We start from the raw sequence: 19,456 nt of genomic DNA, 5'->3' as shown, positions 1-19,456 counted from the left end.
ATGGGAAAAATGCATTGGAAATTATTTCCTGGGCCTGGCGTCGTCATGAAAGGGGGCGGGACTGGGCCTGGCGTCATCATGCAAGGGGGCGGGACTGGGCCTGGCGTCGTCATGAAAGGGGGCGGGACTGGGCCTGGCGTCGTCATGAAAGGGGGCGGGACTGGGCCTGGCGTCGTGATGAAAGGGGGCGGGACTGGGCCTGGCGTCATCATGCAAGGGGGCGGGACTGGGCCTGGCGTCGTCATGAAAGGGGGCGGGACTGGGCCTGGCGTCGTCATGAAAGGGGGCGGGACTGCGACGCTCTATATAAGGCAGCATTTAGTGTTTCTCATGCCCAGATCTTTAGATTTCACCCACTGACATCAGAGTGTTATCAGGTTCAGGTTGGGTTGCCATGTGGCAAGGTTGATGGATGGAGGGGTATATGGGTGGATGGGAGGTTGAATGGGTGGTATTTATAGCATGTCTTAAATGTGATGAGCGGATGGGAGGATGAACAGACAGCCCTGCAAGGCAAGGCTAGAGTAATGGAGGAAAAGGAAAAGGGAGGTGGTTGAGTTGTGTGTGTGCGTGCGTGCGTGCGTGCGTGCGTGCGTGCGTGCGTGCGTGCGTGCGTGCGTGTGTGTGTGTGTGTGTGTGTGTGTGTGTGTGTGTGTGGGGGGGGGGGGGGGGGGGAGTTGTGTACATGTTTGTTGTCTCAACCAGTCCGTGTGTCTGTCCGTCCGTCCGTCTGTTACCAGCTAATCTCCGGCACCGTTGATGCCAAATTTTGCACGCAAAACACATTTTTGGAACAAAATGCCTCAAATCATCCAATTGCCATCCAAGGTGTATATAAGAAGAAATGGCACCCTTTTCACATTGGCCTGTTATAGCGCCACCAGGAGGCCACAATCTGACCTGTGCCCCCGAGGGGAACTTTATCTAGTTATAGGAATGACTCTCTAAGACATAATGGATGTAACAGGGAGGTTACGGGAGTGAGTAAGTGTGCGTGCGTGTGCGTGCGCGTGTGCGCGCGGCGTGTCCATTGACATGGGTGTCTGAACCACTGCAGACAGTGCAGCGTGGTGTTTATTCACAGAGAGGGAGCGGCTGCAGGAAGCAGCCAGTGGGAGCTTCCCGGGGAAAAGGCAAGGGGGGGCGATCCCCGCGTTTCTATAGGAGGAAATGGGCCGCGTGGGCGTGTGCCTCACGGAGACCGCTTCCAGTCTGGGGGCGCCCCCGAGGTCTGCCCAGGGAGACAGAGAGAGAAGTCTCCCCTTTAAGATAATTTATAGGGACATTATTCATCCTGAGATATAGGAATGATTCAGTTATAGCTTCATCCTTTCAACTGACCACTCATCAGAGAAAAATGTAAAAAAGAACCACCGCTCATCCGCTGAAAAAAACTTAAAGGGGAATACCACTCATTTTCAACATTTTACCATGTCATTAATATACCGTAGAGGTGTGTGGAAACAATAAAAAAGTCCCCCCCATTCTGTGTTTCCTAGAAAAATCATTAACAAAAGAATCACTTACAGTTCTAGGAAACACAGAATAGGGGGACTTCTTTTATTATTTCTACACAACAGCTCTAAGGTATATTAATGACATAGTCAAATGTTGAAAATGAGTGGAATGCCCCTTTAAGTGAGGTGCTGGAGCTACAAAGAGAACATGAGAAAAATCAAGGGCACAATCAAATGTATTTATTTAACAAGCTTTCGGTCTATGCCTGAAGAAGGTCAGTTGACCGAAAGCTTCCTAAATAAATACATTGATTGTGAGCAGATCGGAGTGTGCGGAGCTTCCCTATAATTTTATATATTTTTTATCCCACGATTTTGTAACCCATTTTTCACCCCTGTGTCAATTATCTAATGTGATCCTGGGCTCTACACACCCTCTGCTCTACACACCCTGGGCTCTACACACCCTGGGCTCTACACACCCTCTGCTCTACACACCCTGGGCTCTACACACCCTCTGCTCTACACACCCTGGGCTCTACACACCCTGGGCTCTACACACCCTCTGCTCTACACACCCTGGGCTCTACACACCCTCTGCTCTACACACCCTGGGCTCTACACACCCTCTGCTCTACACACCCTGGGCTCTACACACCCTCTGCTCTACACACCCTCTGCTCTACACACCCTGGGCTCTACACACCCTCTGCTCTACACACCCTGGGCTCTACACACCCTCTGCTCTACACACCCTGGGCTCTACACACCCTGGGCTCTACACACCCTCTGCTCTACACACCCTGGGCTCTACACACCCTCTGCTCTACACACCCAGGGCTCTACACACCCTCTGCCAACCTAGTCCCCATATGGACATTGGGAAAGCAACGGACTTGAACTCATGCTTCCTTCATGCCTGAGTGTCCAGGCATGCTCCTTTACACCTGACAGGGGGGAGTTTCCCTGGTTGGACGTAGCGCGTGGAAGGAACACGTTATTCCAACCAGTTCCTTTCCCCTCCATCAGGCGCCCCGGCTGGCCAGGGGGAGGCAGTGCGGAGTTTCCCTTTATTTCTCAACTGACCACACCATGAAAATGAAAATGAGTGAATGTGTCTCCAGGATGTCTTTTTTTGGCTCTGGGAATTTAGACTTTGTTGACCGACCGATCTGTCACTCTCTCTCTCTCTCTCTCCATCTCAGTTTCACTCTGCCTCTGTCTCTTTTAGATTACTGTACATTGGAGGCCTCGTCAACCCACTTGACCCATGTCTTGTGTTTGACCACTACACACTAAACCACTACACACTAAACCACTACACACTACACACTAAACACTACACACTAAACCACTACACACTACACACTAAACCACTACACGCTAAACACTACACACTAAACCACCACACACTATACACACTACACACTAAACCACTACACACTACACACTAAACACTACACACTAAACCACTACACACTAAACCACTACACACTAAACCACTACACACTAAACCAAAAGATTGTGCTAAATACATTTTCACTAAAAGTGGTTCTTTGGCTCTTAATGAAAGGTGCTATCACCTTTGTCAAATGGTGCCATAGAACATTATAAGTGAAAAATATTGAAAATGTTCTCACTCCTTGACTTGTCCCGAGTCCGGTCTCAAGTCCATATTTTCATTTACTCTGTCTCGTCTCGGTCTCGCCCACAATTTGACTCGGTATTGGCTCTGTCTCGGACCAGGGGACTTTCAAAAGTCGGTTCATCGTTGGTATCCAGGGAGTGTGTGTGCAAAATGTGGCATCGACCGGGTTAACGGTGCCGGAGATTAGCTGGTAACAGACGGACGGGCGGACGCACGTACACACGGACTCACACACACACACAGACGGACGGAGTGCAAAACATACTCTCTCCCCATGCCTTCGGCCTGGTGGAGACAACAAACATGTACATGTACATGTACAAACGGGCCTCCAGATTATTAAGGCCGCCCCTGCCTTCCGCTCACCTTAACCACTCCTCCCTCCTTATCAAACTCACCTGCCTTTCATTATCCCCGGTGCAATCACCACAGTATAAATACACCTGCGATCTCTCAACCAAGTTGTTTCTTCTGCTCCACGACAGACCAAACATGGGTTGTGAGTACTGCACTTGTAGATCGGCTATTTTCGCTATTCTTCAAATTTGCCATCCTCCTCCACCCCAACCTCCTCCTTCCGCCTCGATTCTCTAGGAATCCAGGGGGGGGGGGGGGGGGGGGGGGCAGTGACGGAGCAGGGACAACCAACCGCTCATCCCGAGTAGAGCAAAGATGGCCGTCAGCTCCAGAGACTACGCCCCCACCCTGAGTCTCGCCCTATACCTTGGGTTCCTCACTCCACTCCGCATTCATCTCATTCTGTTTCAATAAACTGCGATAAACTTCAATAAAAGCGAAGGTGTGGTCTCTTACTAGTGAAAGGTTGCTTATCACCAGCTTCTCTTGGTTTGCTTTGTCCACTGGAATGCCCTCATGGTTCCTCCAGTATCGATCTCCTCCCATAGCATCTGACCTCCACCGATCTCCTCCCATAGCATCTGACCCTATCGATCTCCTCCCATAGCATCTGACCCCACCATGGCTGTGGGTCGATCTCCTCCCATAGCATCTGACTCCACCATGATCTCCTCCCATAGCATCTGACCCCACCATGGCTGTGGGGATCTCCTCCCATAGCATCTGACCCCACCATGGCTGTGATCTCCTCCCATAGCATCTGACCCCACCATGGCTGTGGGGATCTCCTCCCATAGCATCTGACCCCACCATGGCTGTGATCTCCTCCCATAGCATCTGACCCCACCATGGCTGTGGGTTTCTATCTCCTCCCATAGCATCTGACCTCACCATGGCTGTGGGTTTCTATCTCCTCCCATAGCATCTGACCCCACCATGGCTGTGGGTCTGGGGGTCTCCTCCCATAGCATCTGACCCCACCATGGCTGTGGGTCTGGGGGTCTCCTCCCATAGCATCTGACCCCACCATGGCTGTGGGTCTGGGGGTCTCCTCCCATAGCATCTGACCTCTGACCCCACCATGGCTCCACCATCTCCTCCCATAGCATCTGACCCCACCATATCGATCTCCTCCCATAGCATCTGACCCCACCATATCGATCTCCTCCCATAGCATCTGACCCCACCATGGCTCCACCATCTCCTCCCATAGCATCTGACCCCACCATATCGATCTCCTCCCATAGCATCTGACCCCACCATATCGATCTCCTCCCATAGCATCTGACCCCACCATGGCTCCACCATCTCCTCCCATAGCATCTGACCCCACCATATCGATCTCCTCTCATAGCATCTGACCCCACCATATTGATCTCCTCCCATAGCATCTGACCCCACCATATCGATCTCCTCCCATAGCATCTGACCCCACCATGGCTCCACCATCTCCTCCCATAGCATCTGACCCCACCATGGCTGTGGGGATCTCCTCCCATAGCATCTGACCCCACCATGGCTGTGATCTCCTCCCATAGCATCTGACCCCACCATGGCTGTGATCTCCTCCCATAGCATCTGACCCCACCATGGCTGTGATCTCCTCCCATAGCATCTGACCCCACCATGGCTGTGATCTCCTCCCATAGCATCTGACCCCACCATGGCTGTGATCTCCTCCCATAGCATCTGACCCCACCATGGCTGTGATCTCCTCCCATAGCATCTGACCCCACCATGGCTGTGGGTTTCTCCTCCCATAGCATCTGACCCCACCATGGCTGTGGGTTTCTCCTCCCATAGCATCTGACCCCACCATGGCGCCACCATCTCCTCCCATAGCATCTGACCCCACCATGGCGCCACCATCTCCTCCCATAGCATCTGACCCCACCATGGCGCCACCATCTCCTCCCATAGCATCTGACCCCACCATGGCTCCACCATCTCCTCCCATAGCATCTGACCCCACCATGGCTCCACCATCTCCTCCCATAGCATCTGACCCCACCATGGCTGTGGGTCGATCTCCTCCCATAGCATCTGACCCCACCATGGCTGTGGGTCGATCTCCTCCCATAGCATCTGACCCCACCATGGCTGTGGGTCGATCTCCTCCCATAGCATCTGACCCCACCATGGCTGTGGGTCGATCTCCTCCCATAGCATCTGACCCCACCATGGCTGTGGGTCGATCTCCTCCCATAGCATCTGACCCCACCATGGCTGTGGGTCGATCTCCTCCCATAGCATCTGACCCCACCATGGCTGCGGGGATCTCCTCCCATAGCATCTGACCTCTGACCCCACCATGGCTGTGGGTCTCCTCCCATAGCATCTGACCCCACCATGGCTGTGGGTTCCTCCAGTATCTCCTCCCATAGCATCTGACTCCACCAGGCTGTGGGTTTCTTGTCTGGAATGTCTGTGGAATCCAGAGTTATTGACCTGGTGAACCTCAGCCCTACTGTGTGCCACTGCCATCTCCTTGGCACGGTTTGCCACGGAGTGGGAGTGTGTGTGTGTGTGTGTGTGTGTGTGTGTGTGTGTGTGTGTGTGTGTGTGTGTGTGTGTGTGTGTGTGTGTGTGTGCACTGTGTGTGTGTGTGTGTGTGTGTGTGTGTGTCCGGTTTTATTGGCCTGGGCTGGCCAATAAAACCACAGAGCAGAGCAATTTATAAATCTTTAGGCCAGTCAGCCTGTCGGACATTGTCACTGTGCGTGTGTGTACAGAGTGTGCGTGTGTGTGTGTGTGTGTACAGTGTGTGTGTGCGTGTGTGCGTGTGTGCGTGCGTGCGTGCGTGCGTGCGTGCGTGCGTGCGTGCGTGCGTGCGTGCGTGCGACACGTGCGACACGTGCGACCCGTGCGTGTGTGTTAATGAGTCAGGCAGGGCTGTTAATGTTTGTTGTGCCATGGTTTGGAAATACATCCTTCAGATTGGTGTCACATGTAACTCTCTGGGGCCACACATTGTTCAACTTCTGTTTTATCAGTATTTCTCCGTCCCCTTTGTCACCATCCTAGCCTCTGTCCTCCGTCCTCCGTCCTCCGTCCTCAGTCCTCCGTCCTCCGTCCTCCGTCCTCCGTCCTCAGCGATGCATCGCGTCTCGGTGTGCGTGCGTGGTGAATGGCTGCGTGTGCCCTGTGGCGGCGGCGGCCCCGCGGCCTCCGTCCGGTGGCTGGGCTCCGAGGCTCTGCGGCGCTACGGCCAGGCCATGAGGCTGGAGGAGGAGGAGGCCCACGAGGAGCTGGGTGTCATGGTGCGGAGGTGCCAGGGAGGAGAGCTCCTCCACCCTGACGATCTGCTCAAGGACATCCTGGAGGACAACGACTTTGTGCAGCTGGGTAAGGATTTTGTTGGTCAATTAAATGCAGCCATATCTTTATCCCATTAAAGAAGAACTGAGGCCGATTCTACAAAAGTGTTGCTATATCAGTGGTGCTAACTTCATGTCAAGGAGGACCCCCACAATTATATGTATTTGGCTGCCAACCCCATCTCAAAATGTTTTATTTTAAGGGACCCCTAGAAGCAAAGCAAAGATATTAGTTAAATAATGAATTATATATATAAACATATAATAGATATAATCTTTAAAAGATTATATATTATAAGAATACAAGCTTGTAGATCTGCTATTTTTGAATTGCCAAAGTATAAAATGACACATGATGCTTTCCCAGTTGTGATGGCTTAATGTGCTCACTTTTTACTAAATGAGTCCTCGAATCTTGCCTATAGTATTACTATTATATTCAGAATAAATGCAGGCTAAATGCATGAAGGGCAACTGGTTACCTGTTGTGTGCAGCTCAACAAATGAGATGCCCACAACAATAGCCTATTTTAACTCAGAGCTAAATTAGCATGCAGGATCTTTCAGTGCATTAAATTCAATTGCCTGTGTTTTTCTAGTAATAGAGACAGAGGACCCATTTCCACCAGCTAAAGCTTTGCCTTTGTATCCTTCAACTAATGCAGAGGTGTGTGTGTGTGTGTGTGTGTGTGTGTGTGTGTGTGTGTGTGTGTGTGTGTGTGTGTGTGTGTGTGTGTGTGTGTGTGTGTGTGTGTGTGTGTGTGTGTGTGTGTGTGTGTGTGTGTGTGTGTGTGTGGTATTTAATGAATGTGTGCTATATTTTGATGGTCAAGTACAACTTTATTCAAGCCTCTTCAGATGTACTCCCTTAACTAATCCCCACCAACAAGCTCACATAAAGAACCCAAAGAGGTGGGTACTCCTCTTTCTGTAGTTTCTGTAATAAAGTAACTATAGTGCCAGTGTTGCTCTGGTCCATAGCTCTAATGCCGTTGCATTTAGAGATGAATTAGATTTAGTCTAAATGCATTCGAGCTATGGACCAGAGCTAGTGCCAGTGCTACAATATGTGCCAGTAAGTATAAGTACGTGACAACAACTCTCTGTTTCTTCTGTGATGTCAGTACATGTATCTAGATGGGAACAGTCTGACCACTGCTCGGCTTGTCTTGTTGGGGAAAGGCATGTTCAAGGTTAAGGTAAGGAATAGGCCTACAGAGCAGCTACAACATGTTCAAGGTTACGGTAAGGAATAGGCCTACAGAGCAGCTACAACAGGCGTGTTCAAGGTTAAGGTAAGGAATAGGCCTACAGAGCAGCTACAACAGGCGTGTTCAAGGTTAAGGTAAGGAATAGGCCTACAGAGCAGCTACAACAGTCATGTTCAAGGTTAAGGTAAGGAATAAGCCTACAGAGCAGGTTAAGGTAAGGAATAGGCCTACAGAGCAGCTATACAAGTCAGTGAATCATTAAAAAAGTGATAGTGTTATAGAGTTGAAACCACAATTCTTTGACCTGATCTGTTTTGACTCCTCAGTTGACAGCTGAGGCTGAAGCCAGAGTTATTCGAGCAAGAAATGTAATTGAGACCATCATAACAGAAAACAGAGGTATATCGTGTCGTGTGTGTGTGTGTGCGTGTGTGTGTGCGTGCGTGCACGCACGTGTGTGCAATTCTGGGCTAAAACACTATCACATGAAGTAAAAACTTACTTTCAGCTTTTTGGCCATCTATCTTTCTTTCTTTCTTTCCAGCTTAAGAATTTCTTATTTATTTGAATTGTTAATATTTGATATAAAACAGCTAAATGTGCATGTCATCATTAAAGGCATTTTTCAACACTTTTCCCCCTTATGCTGAAGTTGTTTATGGCGTCAACACTGGGTTTGGAAAGTTTGCCAACATACTGGTGCCAAAGGAAAAGCTCACGTAAGTTAGTGGTTGTAAATTAACTTCAGTTATATCACCATCCGTCTGTGAGAAGAAACCGGTCACTCATCACCTGTATAAACAATGTCCAAGGTGTCCCATCAGAGCACGTGTAGATCTGTGTGTGTGTGTGTGTGTGTGTGTGTGTGTGTGTGTGTGTGTGTGTGTGTGTGTGTGTGTGTGTGTGTGTGTGTGTGTGTGTGTGTGTGTGTGTGTGTGTGTGTGTGTGTGTGCGCGCGTGCGTAGGCCTATTTGGCTTCAATGTGCAGTAACTAACAGTTCCAACTGTCTCCTCTTCTCGTCTGTAGGGAGCTGCAGGCAAATCTGATTCGGTCTACCAGCGCTGGTAGGATAGGCCTATGTGATCATTATTGTTGCCACGTCCTATATTTAATGTTATTCAACAATATGGCTATCTATCTACAGATGCTCCAATCAATGGCCCCGTTCAATTTCAACCTTGTTTTCTCATTTTGTATTTGTTGCCCGTGCGTGCGTGTCTGCAATGCATCATACATGCACGTGCGTTTAGGAGTTGGCGCCCCCTTGAGTGCGGAGAGAACACGCATGTTGCTGGCTCTTAGAATCAACGTCCTGGCGAAAGGACACAGTGGCGTCTCCATGGAAACCGTTGACGCTTTGATGAAGGCTCTCAATGGTAATATTATGTAACATTAATTCATAGGTATAGAAAATAATAAATACAACACAAATCAGATTTTAAATGACCAAACATCATGATCTTTCACATTGTGTGTGTGTGTGTGACGTGTGTGTGCGTGCGTGCGTGCGTGCGTGCGTGCGTGCGTGTCCTAGCGTCCTGTCTGTCCTGGGTGCCGGAGAAGGGGACGGTGGGGGCCAGTGGAGACCTGGCACCCCTGGCCCATCTCACCCTGGGCCTGATGGGCGAGGGCAGGATGTGGTCGCCCCAGACGGGCTGGGCAGACGCCACCGCAGTGAGTTGTTCCCTTATTATCGCTAGTATGCACACACACTCTCCTTGAATGATCTATAGGACAGTGGTCCTCAAACCTGTTCATGTCAAGGACCCCCAAATTGATAATGTATTGTATATCTACAATGGTATATGTCTCCACAGTGAGGCTGGATAATATAGCCTATAGCAGCCTACTAAACTATAGCATACTAGCCTACTCGTATAGGCAGAACAATGGCAACCAGAATAACCCGAGTGAAACTCCTCCCTATGCACTGGCCCTATAGTATACACAACACACTCTCCTTGAATGAGACAGGACAGTCAGTGGTCCTCAAACCTGTTCATGTCAAGGACCCCCAAATTGATAATGTATTTGACCACGGGTCGGATCCGCATCTGAAAGGGTTTTGTGCCAGGGACCTCCAGAAGAGAAGATTTGTGTTTTTTTGTTTTTTTTAAATAAAAAATGTTTTATTGAATTTTTACGTTTTCACATAAAGATGAATCAAATGTTTATACAGATAAAGTAAGACAAACTAGAAAGGTATAAATTAAAAGCACAATTAATAGCCCACTTTGAGAACCAGTGACCTAGGAATGAGTCGTTGACTGATTGTGTCCAATATGTTTTTCAGGTTCTGGAGGGCCATGGACTCACACCTCTAGTGCTGAAGCCAAAGGAGGTATAGGCTACACCTGGGCTGGCATGCTTTTGTTCTTCATTCTTTAAGCCAGGGGTTCTCAACGTTTTTGGCCGGGGACCCCCGGAAATGCTTTGGCAAGCTGTGGCTGTGGCGCGCTACGAGCTTGTAGGTCTGCTATTTTTGAAAAATCGTGAAAAAAAAAAAAAAAAAAATTGGAAAATAATTTGGGGACCCCCTAAAATAATTTGGCGACCCCCCGAGGGGTCGCGACCCACGGGTTGAGAACCCCTGCTTTAAGCCAGTATAGTTCTCCAGTGTGTTTGTGCCAGGCACCCCCAGAATCAAAGATTTTAGTTAAAACATGTCCACTTAATTCTTGTTTTATATTATTAAGATTTAAAAGAAATAGCTCATATTGCACAATTTGCTATTTTTGAATAGCCAAACAAGCTATAAATAAAATCACACCCGTGTGAACTGAGTGGTGTAAGGTCTGTCTGACGTAATGAAATCATGTCTGACGTAATGGAATCACACCCGGGTGTGATTTCATTACCCGGCTTTGTTTGTTCAGAAAAAATGAGCATGGTTGCTATGTTCACCCTGTTCACCCGGGTGTGATTTCATTACGTCATTACAACAGGGTGAACATAGCAACCATGCTCATTTTTTCTGCACAAAAAAGCCAGTTGTAGGAGTGGTTTACACCACTCAAAAAATGGTTAACGTGGTTCAAATGATTGTGATGGTGTATTTAACACATTTAGCCGGGGAGTCTTCAATGGTACATTGAAATATCAGTAGAGTAATCATTCTTATTCATGGTGATTGTGGTTATTGATTAGGGGCTTGCGTTGATCAACGGCACTCAGATGATCACGTCTCTCGGAGCGGAGGCCGTGGAGAGAGCTCTGGCCGTGGCCAGACAGGCTGACATCATTGCTGCCCTGACTGTGGAGGCCCTCAAGGGAACAACTAAGGCTTTCCATAGTGGTACGCACACTCGCTCGCACGCACGCACGCACGCACACACACACACACACACACACACACACACACACACACACACACACACACACACACACACACACACACACACACACACACACACACACACACACACACACACACACACACACACACACACACACACGCTTTTTAAAAAAAATAATTGATTCATTGTTTGTCATTCATCAAGTGAAAATACCATTATGTTTTCCATATCGGGAACGTCATGGAATGTAATGGGGCGACAGATTCATTGAGTTGAAAGGGGAGAAGTGGTGCCATGTTAAATTCAGTCCCTCAATCTAAATACTGTAAATTATTTATTGAGAAAATAATGGACCGATTAGTGGACAATGAAAATAACTTAGTTACTACATACATAAAGTAATGTGTGTTAATTGTATTGTATTGTTCTGTCAGCTATACATGCAGTGAGACCACACCCAGGTCAGATGGAGGTAGCAAAGAGGATGTGTTCTCTCCTAGATTCTGAAGTTTTCCCCTCCCAGATCTCAGGTACACACTGACACACTCACACACGCACACACACACGCACACGCACACGCACGCACATGCACATGCACACACACACCTTTTATCCTATGGGGTATATACATCATGACCAGTTTAGGAATGACTTCATTCACCACTGCCATTTCCTGCCATTGATTTCCCCCTGCGATGTATTTCCTTTCGTCCCAGAGAGCCATAGATCATGCGAACGTGTCCAGGATGCATACACCCTGCGCTGTATCCCTCAGGTATGATTGGTTGAGTACAGGGGTGGACTGGCCACAGGACGTCGTACCAGGCAGAAGCCCGGTGGGCCGACCCCCTGGTGGGCCGACCCCCTGGTGGGCCGATCTGGGCCAAATGTTAACCCATTTTGAGCCACCGAGTGGCGTGCTACGAGCTTGTAGGCCCGATTCTTTTTTTTTTAATCGTTAAAATGTGCCTCAAATCTTTCAGAAAATTGTCATGATTTAGAAGATTTTTTTTTAAATTTCGACGTCAGGTCTAAATGGGTTAAATTAGTTGTCTGTTGGTTGGTTGTGTATAATTTATGTTGTACTGTAAATGTGGTGGTGTTAAAGGAATTCCATACTAGAAGGCTTTCTTACCTTTATTTGTAGTTGGTACGTCCCAACCAAAGAGGTCCAGGTGTTATTTTGTGCAAAAGCTCCTTATTCCCCTATTATCCTATTTCCCCTACCATAAGCCCTAAATGAATTGCATTGAATTGAATGGGAATTGAATGGGGCTATGGGGTGTTGTGCTAATTCGCTTATTTCCATCGCTCAAAATTATTATTTTTTTGTCCTCCATAATGAAAATAATATCCCAAGTGGCACACTTTACTACTTATTTCGATGGAAATAAGCGAATTAGCACAACACCCCATAGCCCCGTTCAATTCCCATTCAATTCAATGCAATTCATGTAGGGCTTATGGTAGGGGAAATAGCCAATAAGGAGTTTTTGCACAAAAAAACACCTGGACCTCTTTGGTGGGGACGTAACGACTACAAAGAAAGGTAAGAAAGCCTTCTAGTATGGAATTCTCCTTTAAGGGCTTGTATTTCAAGAATTTGTATGGGCCTTGACCCAAAAAGTCACTGCGCGCTGGTTGTGGTGCATGGGTCAGTCTGGGCCAAATTCCGCAAAAATGTCCGGGCCGAATTTTTGTCTCAGTCCAGCCCTGGTTGAGTACGTGTATGCCTTTGTACACTCTTGGCACAACCCAAGACCTTTGTTTATCATAGCCATAAGCTGACAAGCTGTGGATGGCATTTATGCACACTATAGTGCTTTTCTCTGCTTTTAGTGGTACGATTAGTATCTCACAGACTCGCACTGTAAAATCATCATTCTTTTAAATACGTTTTTTTTGTTGTTGTGGTTTTTACGTGTGTAAAAAGAGTGTAAAGAGTGTATAAATGGAGCCAAATGTGGTTCTGAATCCTAACTAATGGACCCCTAAGGGCCGATTCATACTCCTATTTTACTGCTGTTTCGGCGCTGTAGTGCCGAAATGATTTCGGCTCGTCAGAAATTGTCAGTAGCACCGAAGAGCCGACTTTAGGACGGTACCCGCCCCCCCCGAACCTCAAATGACGTCACATTGTAGGCTCTACAGAGCCGAACCGACTTTTATTCGGCTCTAAAATAGGAGTATGAATCGGCCCTAAGGGTCCCATAACTAAAATGAACCATTTTGGTTCCTAGATATCAATCCTTTTCCTGGGGATCCCTCGGAATCACCTCAAGGACCCCTGGGGGGCCACGGATCCCACAACCAGTGGTTTAGCGCAGAAACTACTAAGAATTACTGTACTTCTAAATAATGTATTCAAATGTACAGTTGCTTTTAATGAAATGAGGTATGAAGGCTTCCACTGTGCAATAGAACATTGTCATCTTTGTATGAACTGTTACAAAACGTTTCTTCTCCCTGTACCAAAGGTTCACGGAGTGGTGAAAGACACCATAGCCTTCGTCCAGACGGTGATCTCCACAGAGCTGAACAGTGCCACTGACAACCCAGTATCCATCTATTGTTTGTCTCCCTAAAGCCGATAGGGCAGTGGTTCCCAAAGTGGGGTCCGGGGACCCCCAGGGGTACCTAAGGGAGTGCCAGGGGGTCCCCAGCTAAATGATAGTTTGGAACCAAATGGACCCTAATGGGTCTGTACACTCTCAGAGTTAAATTAACATTGATTTTACAATATGTATTGGAGTCCCAGAGATAGAAATGCCATTAAATAGGGGGTCCGTAAAGACTAATGCATGTCAAACTGGGGGTCCTTGAAATGAAACGGGTTGAGAATCACTGCTAGAGCCGTACAAATCTTCTCTTATGGGGGTCCCTGGCATGTATTTTCAAATGGGGGTCCGCGGGGCTAATTAGTGTCAATTTGGGGGTCCTTGAGGTGAAAAAGTTTGGGAACCAGTGCGATAGGGGATGTCAATAAAATGTCTGTGTGGTAAACTGATAATGTGGTAGGGCTGATTGACTGGTAATACAAATGTTCTCCCAGAAGGGGGCAATGTTTGGCAAACCACAGTCAAAATGACCCAAACTAAAAGTTCCATAATGAATCCTTAATATTTGTCTCTAGCTGGTGTTTGCAGAAAGTGGAGAGACAATGTCTGGTGGGAATTTCCACGGCGAGTATCCAGCCAAGGTGAAGGCACTGCACATGGAATAAATACTGACTTCTTTATCTCCCGTAGTTGGGTGTTTGTTTAGGCAGAGAGACACACACAGGCTAGTCTATAGTTGGATATTACTGGAATTAATGTTGTTGGAGCCATATATCTTATTTGTGACATTAATGTGCCTAAAATTATACATCCAATGCCACCATATGAAATATTATAATAACACTAACCTTAATAACCATTATAAAAGCTCTGGGAAATTGTTTCTTACGCATTAAAACAGCATCTGTGTCATTTTAGATTTTAGCTATGTATAGGACATTGGTTGGTTATTAAAATAAATAGCAGATATACAATCTCTACATCACCCTCAAACAACTGCACTGGCTTCCTGTCAAGTTCCGTATCAAATTTATAAACTCCTCCTTCTCACCTACAAATGTCAAAAAGCCCTGTAGCTCCACAGTACCTCTCAGGCCTCCTCCATAAAGCCCTGTAGCTCCACAGTACCTCTCAGGCCTCCTCCATAAAGCCCTGTAGCTCCACAGTACCTATCAGGCCTCCTCCATAAAGCCCTGTAGCTCCACAGTACCTCTCAGGCCTCCTCCATAAAGCCCTGTAGCTCCACAGTACCTCTCAGGCCTCCTCCATAAACCTCCTGTGACACGGAACCTGCGGTCCACAAACTTGGACCTCCTCTCTGTCCCCAAGGCAGTCAAGCGAACCTTCGGGGTTCAGTGTTCAGTGTGGCAGCCCCCCCCCCCCCCCCTGTGGAACTCTCTCCCAATAGAGATTCGCCTCCATGCTCCAACACTGGACTCTTTTAAGGCTGCCTTGAAAAGACACTTATTCTCTCAGGCTTATGGCATATAGTTTTTGATTGTTGTTGGTACATTTTGTAAAGCGTCCTTGGGTTCATGAAAGGCTATTATTATTATTATTACATCAGGCCTTAACCCATTCTGGGCAGGAACCCCTTTTGGTGTTTTAAGCATCATGTTATACTTTAGCTTATGGAAAAAGATGTTTGTTGGGTGTCATGTGGGGTGGCCATGTCAGTCATAGAACATTGTTGTTCTTGTTTTTTTGGTTTGTTTAATTCCCTCCAGGTACTGGACTACCTGGCCATAGGAATCCACGAACTATCCAGCATCAGTGAGCGGAGGATTGAGAGGCTGGTGAATCCCTCCCTCAGCGAGCTGCCTGCCTTCCTGGTTGCAGACGGGGGCTTCAACTCAGGCTTCATGATGGCCCACTGCACCGCTGCTGCCTTAGGTATACAGAATGTGATTACAAAGGCTCCAATGTGTTTCCAACCTGTGCATTTAGTTAGTTAGTTGCTGTGAGAGTGAGGTCTAGCCAACACCAACTCGGGATTCCTGGATCGCTGCCCTCCACAAATTCCTATCCAACATCAGGTTCTTGAGCTCTGCAGTGTTGTCAGCCAAGCTGTCGTTCCGCAGCACGTCTACATAGGTGGTATGCTTCTTTCCCCTCCTGGCTTTGCCCTGGGTTGGCTCCCATAGGGTCAATTTACTTGCCTCAAGTTCTGGGTGCCTGACGCAGTGCCCTGCCAGCCTCATCCTTCTCTCTCTGACTTTGTCTGTGACGTGTGGTAGGTTCCCATAGAGGTCCACATTTCTGATGCGGTCCGTCCATGTGACACCTAGTGCCATTAGTAGCATTCTTGTGTAAACTCCATCCAGGGCTTTTTCCTGTTGTACTGTGAGGGTCCACAGTAGCTATGAACAGCCGCCTCTTAAGGTGTGCATTTATAACAACCATAATTGGCCTTTTTTGTTTTTCTGGCTGATGTGCTGTTGCCGTGCACAAAGACCATCTGGCCTGAGAGAGATGACAGCTTTAGCTTGTGTTCATCATCAACCTCAAAATAGATGCAAGCTAGGACTGGGCCTCAAAAGCAAGCACATAAACTCTCAAGACTGGTAAAAGGGGGTCTTAACATATATATTTGTTTCATTAAAAAGGGCGGCTTTAACATTTTTTGGTGGGATTATATTGTAATAATGTTGGGGTATTAAAGGTTTTCAGCATGCTGTGTCCCTCCCAGGCCCAGCATGAAAAGGTGCTGTGTCCCTCCCAGGCCCAGCATGAATCTGCCATGACAAATACATTAATTTATACACCCGTTGTCAAGAACATTTTCAAGAAAACAGGAATGCTACAAGCTGGTGACTCCAGCAGATGGGAGTGTGCAACCACTGTGATGCATTCCTGTGATGTGAATGTGAAAAATACCCAACAGTATCTCATGCAGCAGTCACCTTCTAATTACCAAGGGAGTGAATTTTGAGGGAGTATGTTCCGTACCTGCTGTAACAGAGGCTTTGTGTCGTCCCCTGTAGTGTCTGAGAGCAAGGCCCTCTGCCACCCGTCCTCAGTGGATTCCCTGTCCACCAGCGCAGCGACAGAAGACCACGTGTCCATGGGTGGCTGGGCTGCTAGGAAAGCTCTGAGAGTAGTAGAGCATGTAGAACAAGGTACTGTACACATGTCAATGGTGCATCTATATCTATTAGGGGGGGTAACTACATTTTAACAGCGATACGATACGGTTGTGGTTGATGATACGAGATATGGATGATATTGGTTCATTCTGACGATACGATACAATACGATTCAATGATTTAAAACCACAAAAATGTGGATAGTACAGGTATTTTAAGGGAAATATTTATTATTAGGAATAAGTAAACGGTGATTCTCTGGCAAATACATGGACATTATATTTGAACAAATATGGACAAATCTGTACCTTGACATGAACACAGAATACGCACATTTATCAATAGACCAAGCGAAGCGATATTGCATGGAAGTAATTTAACACTTTCTTCTTAAAATTGCTAAATACAATGCACAAGTATTTCGTATTGATTCAATCGATTATTTGCTTTGCAAAACGATTCGATGCCGATTATTTGCATTGCAAACGATACCATATGTTGCCGTTTACATGTACTTCGATTCTTGAAATTAAAATTGTTTTTTTTTATGCAGTTACTATATCTTTACACCCCTAATATCTACATTTATACACATCTCTTCTATACACTTCCCACTCGGAGTCGGGATATGCAGGGGTCACACCGATTACATCATGCCCAAAATGGGGATGTTAGTTTGAAAGCCAATGAGTGAAACTTGTCTCTTGGCTTACAACAAGACTATAGGTTGAAACATTCTCCATTATTTCACCTACAGTGCTGGCTATCGAGTTACTTGCCTCCTGTCAGGCCCTGGAGTTCCACCGTCCTCTGAGGACCACAGATCCTCTAGAGAAGGTCTACGACCTGCTACGTTCTGTGGTCAGGTAAGTTCCTCCGTCCACTGATCCTAGAGAAGGTCTACGACCTGCTACGTTCTGTGGTCAGGTAAGTTCCTCCGTCCTCTGAGGACCACTGATCCTCTAGAGAAGGTCTACGACCTGCTACGTTCTGTGGTCAGGTAAGTTCCACCGTCCTCTGAGGACCACTGATCCTCTAGAGAAGGTCTACGACCTGCTACGTTCTGTGGTCAGGTAAGTTCCACCGTCCACTGAGGACCACTGATCCTCTAGAGAAGGTCTACGACCTGCTACGCTCTGTGGTCAGGTAAGAGCTGCACAGGGCATTCACTTCTAGTCATTTTTACTAGTTGACTAGTTGCCTAGTTTACTAGTCGACTAGTTGTTTAACTACCTATTATGTAAAAAATAAAATAAATGATTTTTTTTTGGAAATAAATATTTGTACATTGAAAAACTGTGTACATGGTGACTATAACTACAAGGCCTACAAAATCGGGGGAAAAAAATAAAAAATTAACTTTATTTTTCTTCTTTTTTTTCTTATCAACTAGTCAACTAGTACCAACAAGGTCGACTAGTGGATTTACTGGTCGACTAGTGGATTTACTAGTCGACTAGTTGCTTAATGCCACAGCGATAGAAAACACACTACACTTCAGAATCAAGACTCTTAATTAAGTTTTCCTGCTTTTGAACTGCAATTTAAAAAAATCACCAGCCACTGTTGTACTATCCCAAATACAGTGACCCAGAAGATAAAATTGCTAAATAAATATAAATAATGCTAAAAATTAAAGGAGAATTCCATGCTAGAAGGCTTTCTTACCTTTATTTGTCGTTACAAAAATAGGTCCAGGTGTTATTTTGTGCAAAAGTGCATTATTGGTTATTTTCCCTACCATAAGCAGTCAATGAATTGCATTGCATTGAATGGGGCTATGGGGTCGCTTATTTCCATCGCTCAAAAATCTATTTTGTATATATCCTCTCTTCATAATGTAAATATTATCCCAAGCGGCACACTTTACTACTTATTTAGATGAAAATAAGCGAATTAGCACAAAAACCCGACCCCCATTGAGGGCTTATATTAGGGGAAATAGCCAATAATGCACTTTTAAGCATTAGATTTAAATCGTGTAACAAGTGACTTGCATCTCTAAACAAGTTGTTGACCAAATTTCTCTCACCAGCCCTTGGAATAAAGATCGATGCATGAGTCCTGACATAGAGGCTGCTCACGCTCTCCTCCAAGAGCAAAAGGCAAGTTTCCCTGACAACGTTTTAGTAAAGAAAGACATTTGGTTCCCAAATCATGTCATAATGACTTTGTCTCCCTGCTTCAGGTGTGGGAGGCCGTTCAACCCTACATGGACAAATACAGCAAAAAGATGGACACCAACTGAACCAAGTACTCCCAATAACAAGGACCATAGAAGAAGTTTCTAGGGCTGTGAATCTTTGGGTGTCCACGATTCGATTCCGATTCTTGGGGTCACAATTCGATTCAAAACTATTCTCTATTCAAAATGATTCTCGATTCAATACATAGGATTTCATCACAATCTACTCCAGCCAACTGAAGTGACTATACTACAGTAACTTGAAAATGACTGAAGACATGATGTTTACTGTGATTAGGCTAAGCTTACATAATACATATCATATCACAAACACCATGTA

The 19,456-nt window shown here is 46.7% G+C and overlaps 1 protein-coding gene across 1 annotated transcript; it reads left to right on the top strand.

Annotated features, from left to right (window-relative positions):
* Positions 1 to 6,557: 6,557 nt before the first annotated feature.
* On the top strand, positions 6,558 to 19,179 carry LOC306916315 (histidine ammonia-lyase-like; the record flags this gene model as incomplete). Its single annotated transcript, XM_079494149.1, has 19 exons — positions 6,558 to 6,807; positions 7,379 to 7,446; positions 7,904 to 7,978; positions 8,317 to 8,389; positions 8,643 to 8,709; positions 9,018 to 9,055; positions 9,242 to 9,367; positions 9,526 to 9,665; positions 10,285 to 10,332; positions 11,139 to 11,286; positions 11,722 to 11,817; positions 12,004 to 12,062; positions 13,765 to 13,845; positions 14,421 to 14,486; positions 15,573 to 15,738; positions 16,830 to 16,964; positions 17,689 to 17,797; positions 18,967 to 19,036; positions 19,120 to 19,179. 19 exons carry the CDS (start codon positions 6,558 to 6,560, stop codon positions 19,177 to 19,179), a joined length of 1,875 nt encoding a protein of 624 aa, XP_079350275.1.
* Between the last annotated feature and the right edge of the window lie 277 nt (positions 19,180 to 19,456).

The sequence above is a fragment of the Electrona antarctica genome (assembly GCF_951216825.1).
Source record: "Electrona antarctica genome assembly, chromosome: 23".
Taxonomy (NCBI): domain Eukaryota; kingdom Metazoa; phylum Chordata; class Actinopteri; order Myctophiformes; family Myctophidae; genus Electrona; species Electrona antarctica.
This window is presented reverse-complemented; position numbering and strand designations above follow the sequence as displayed.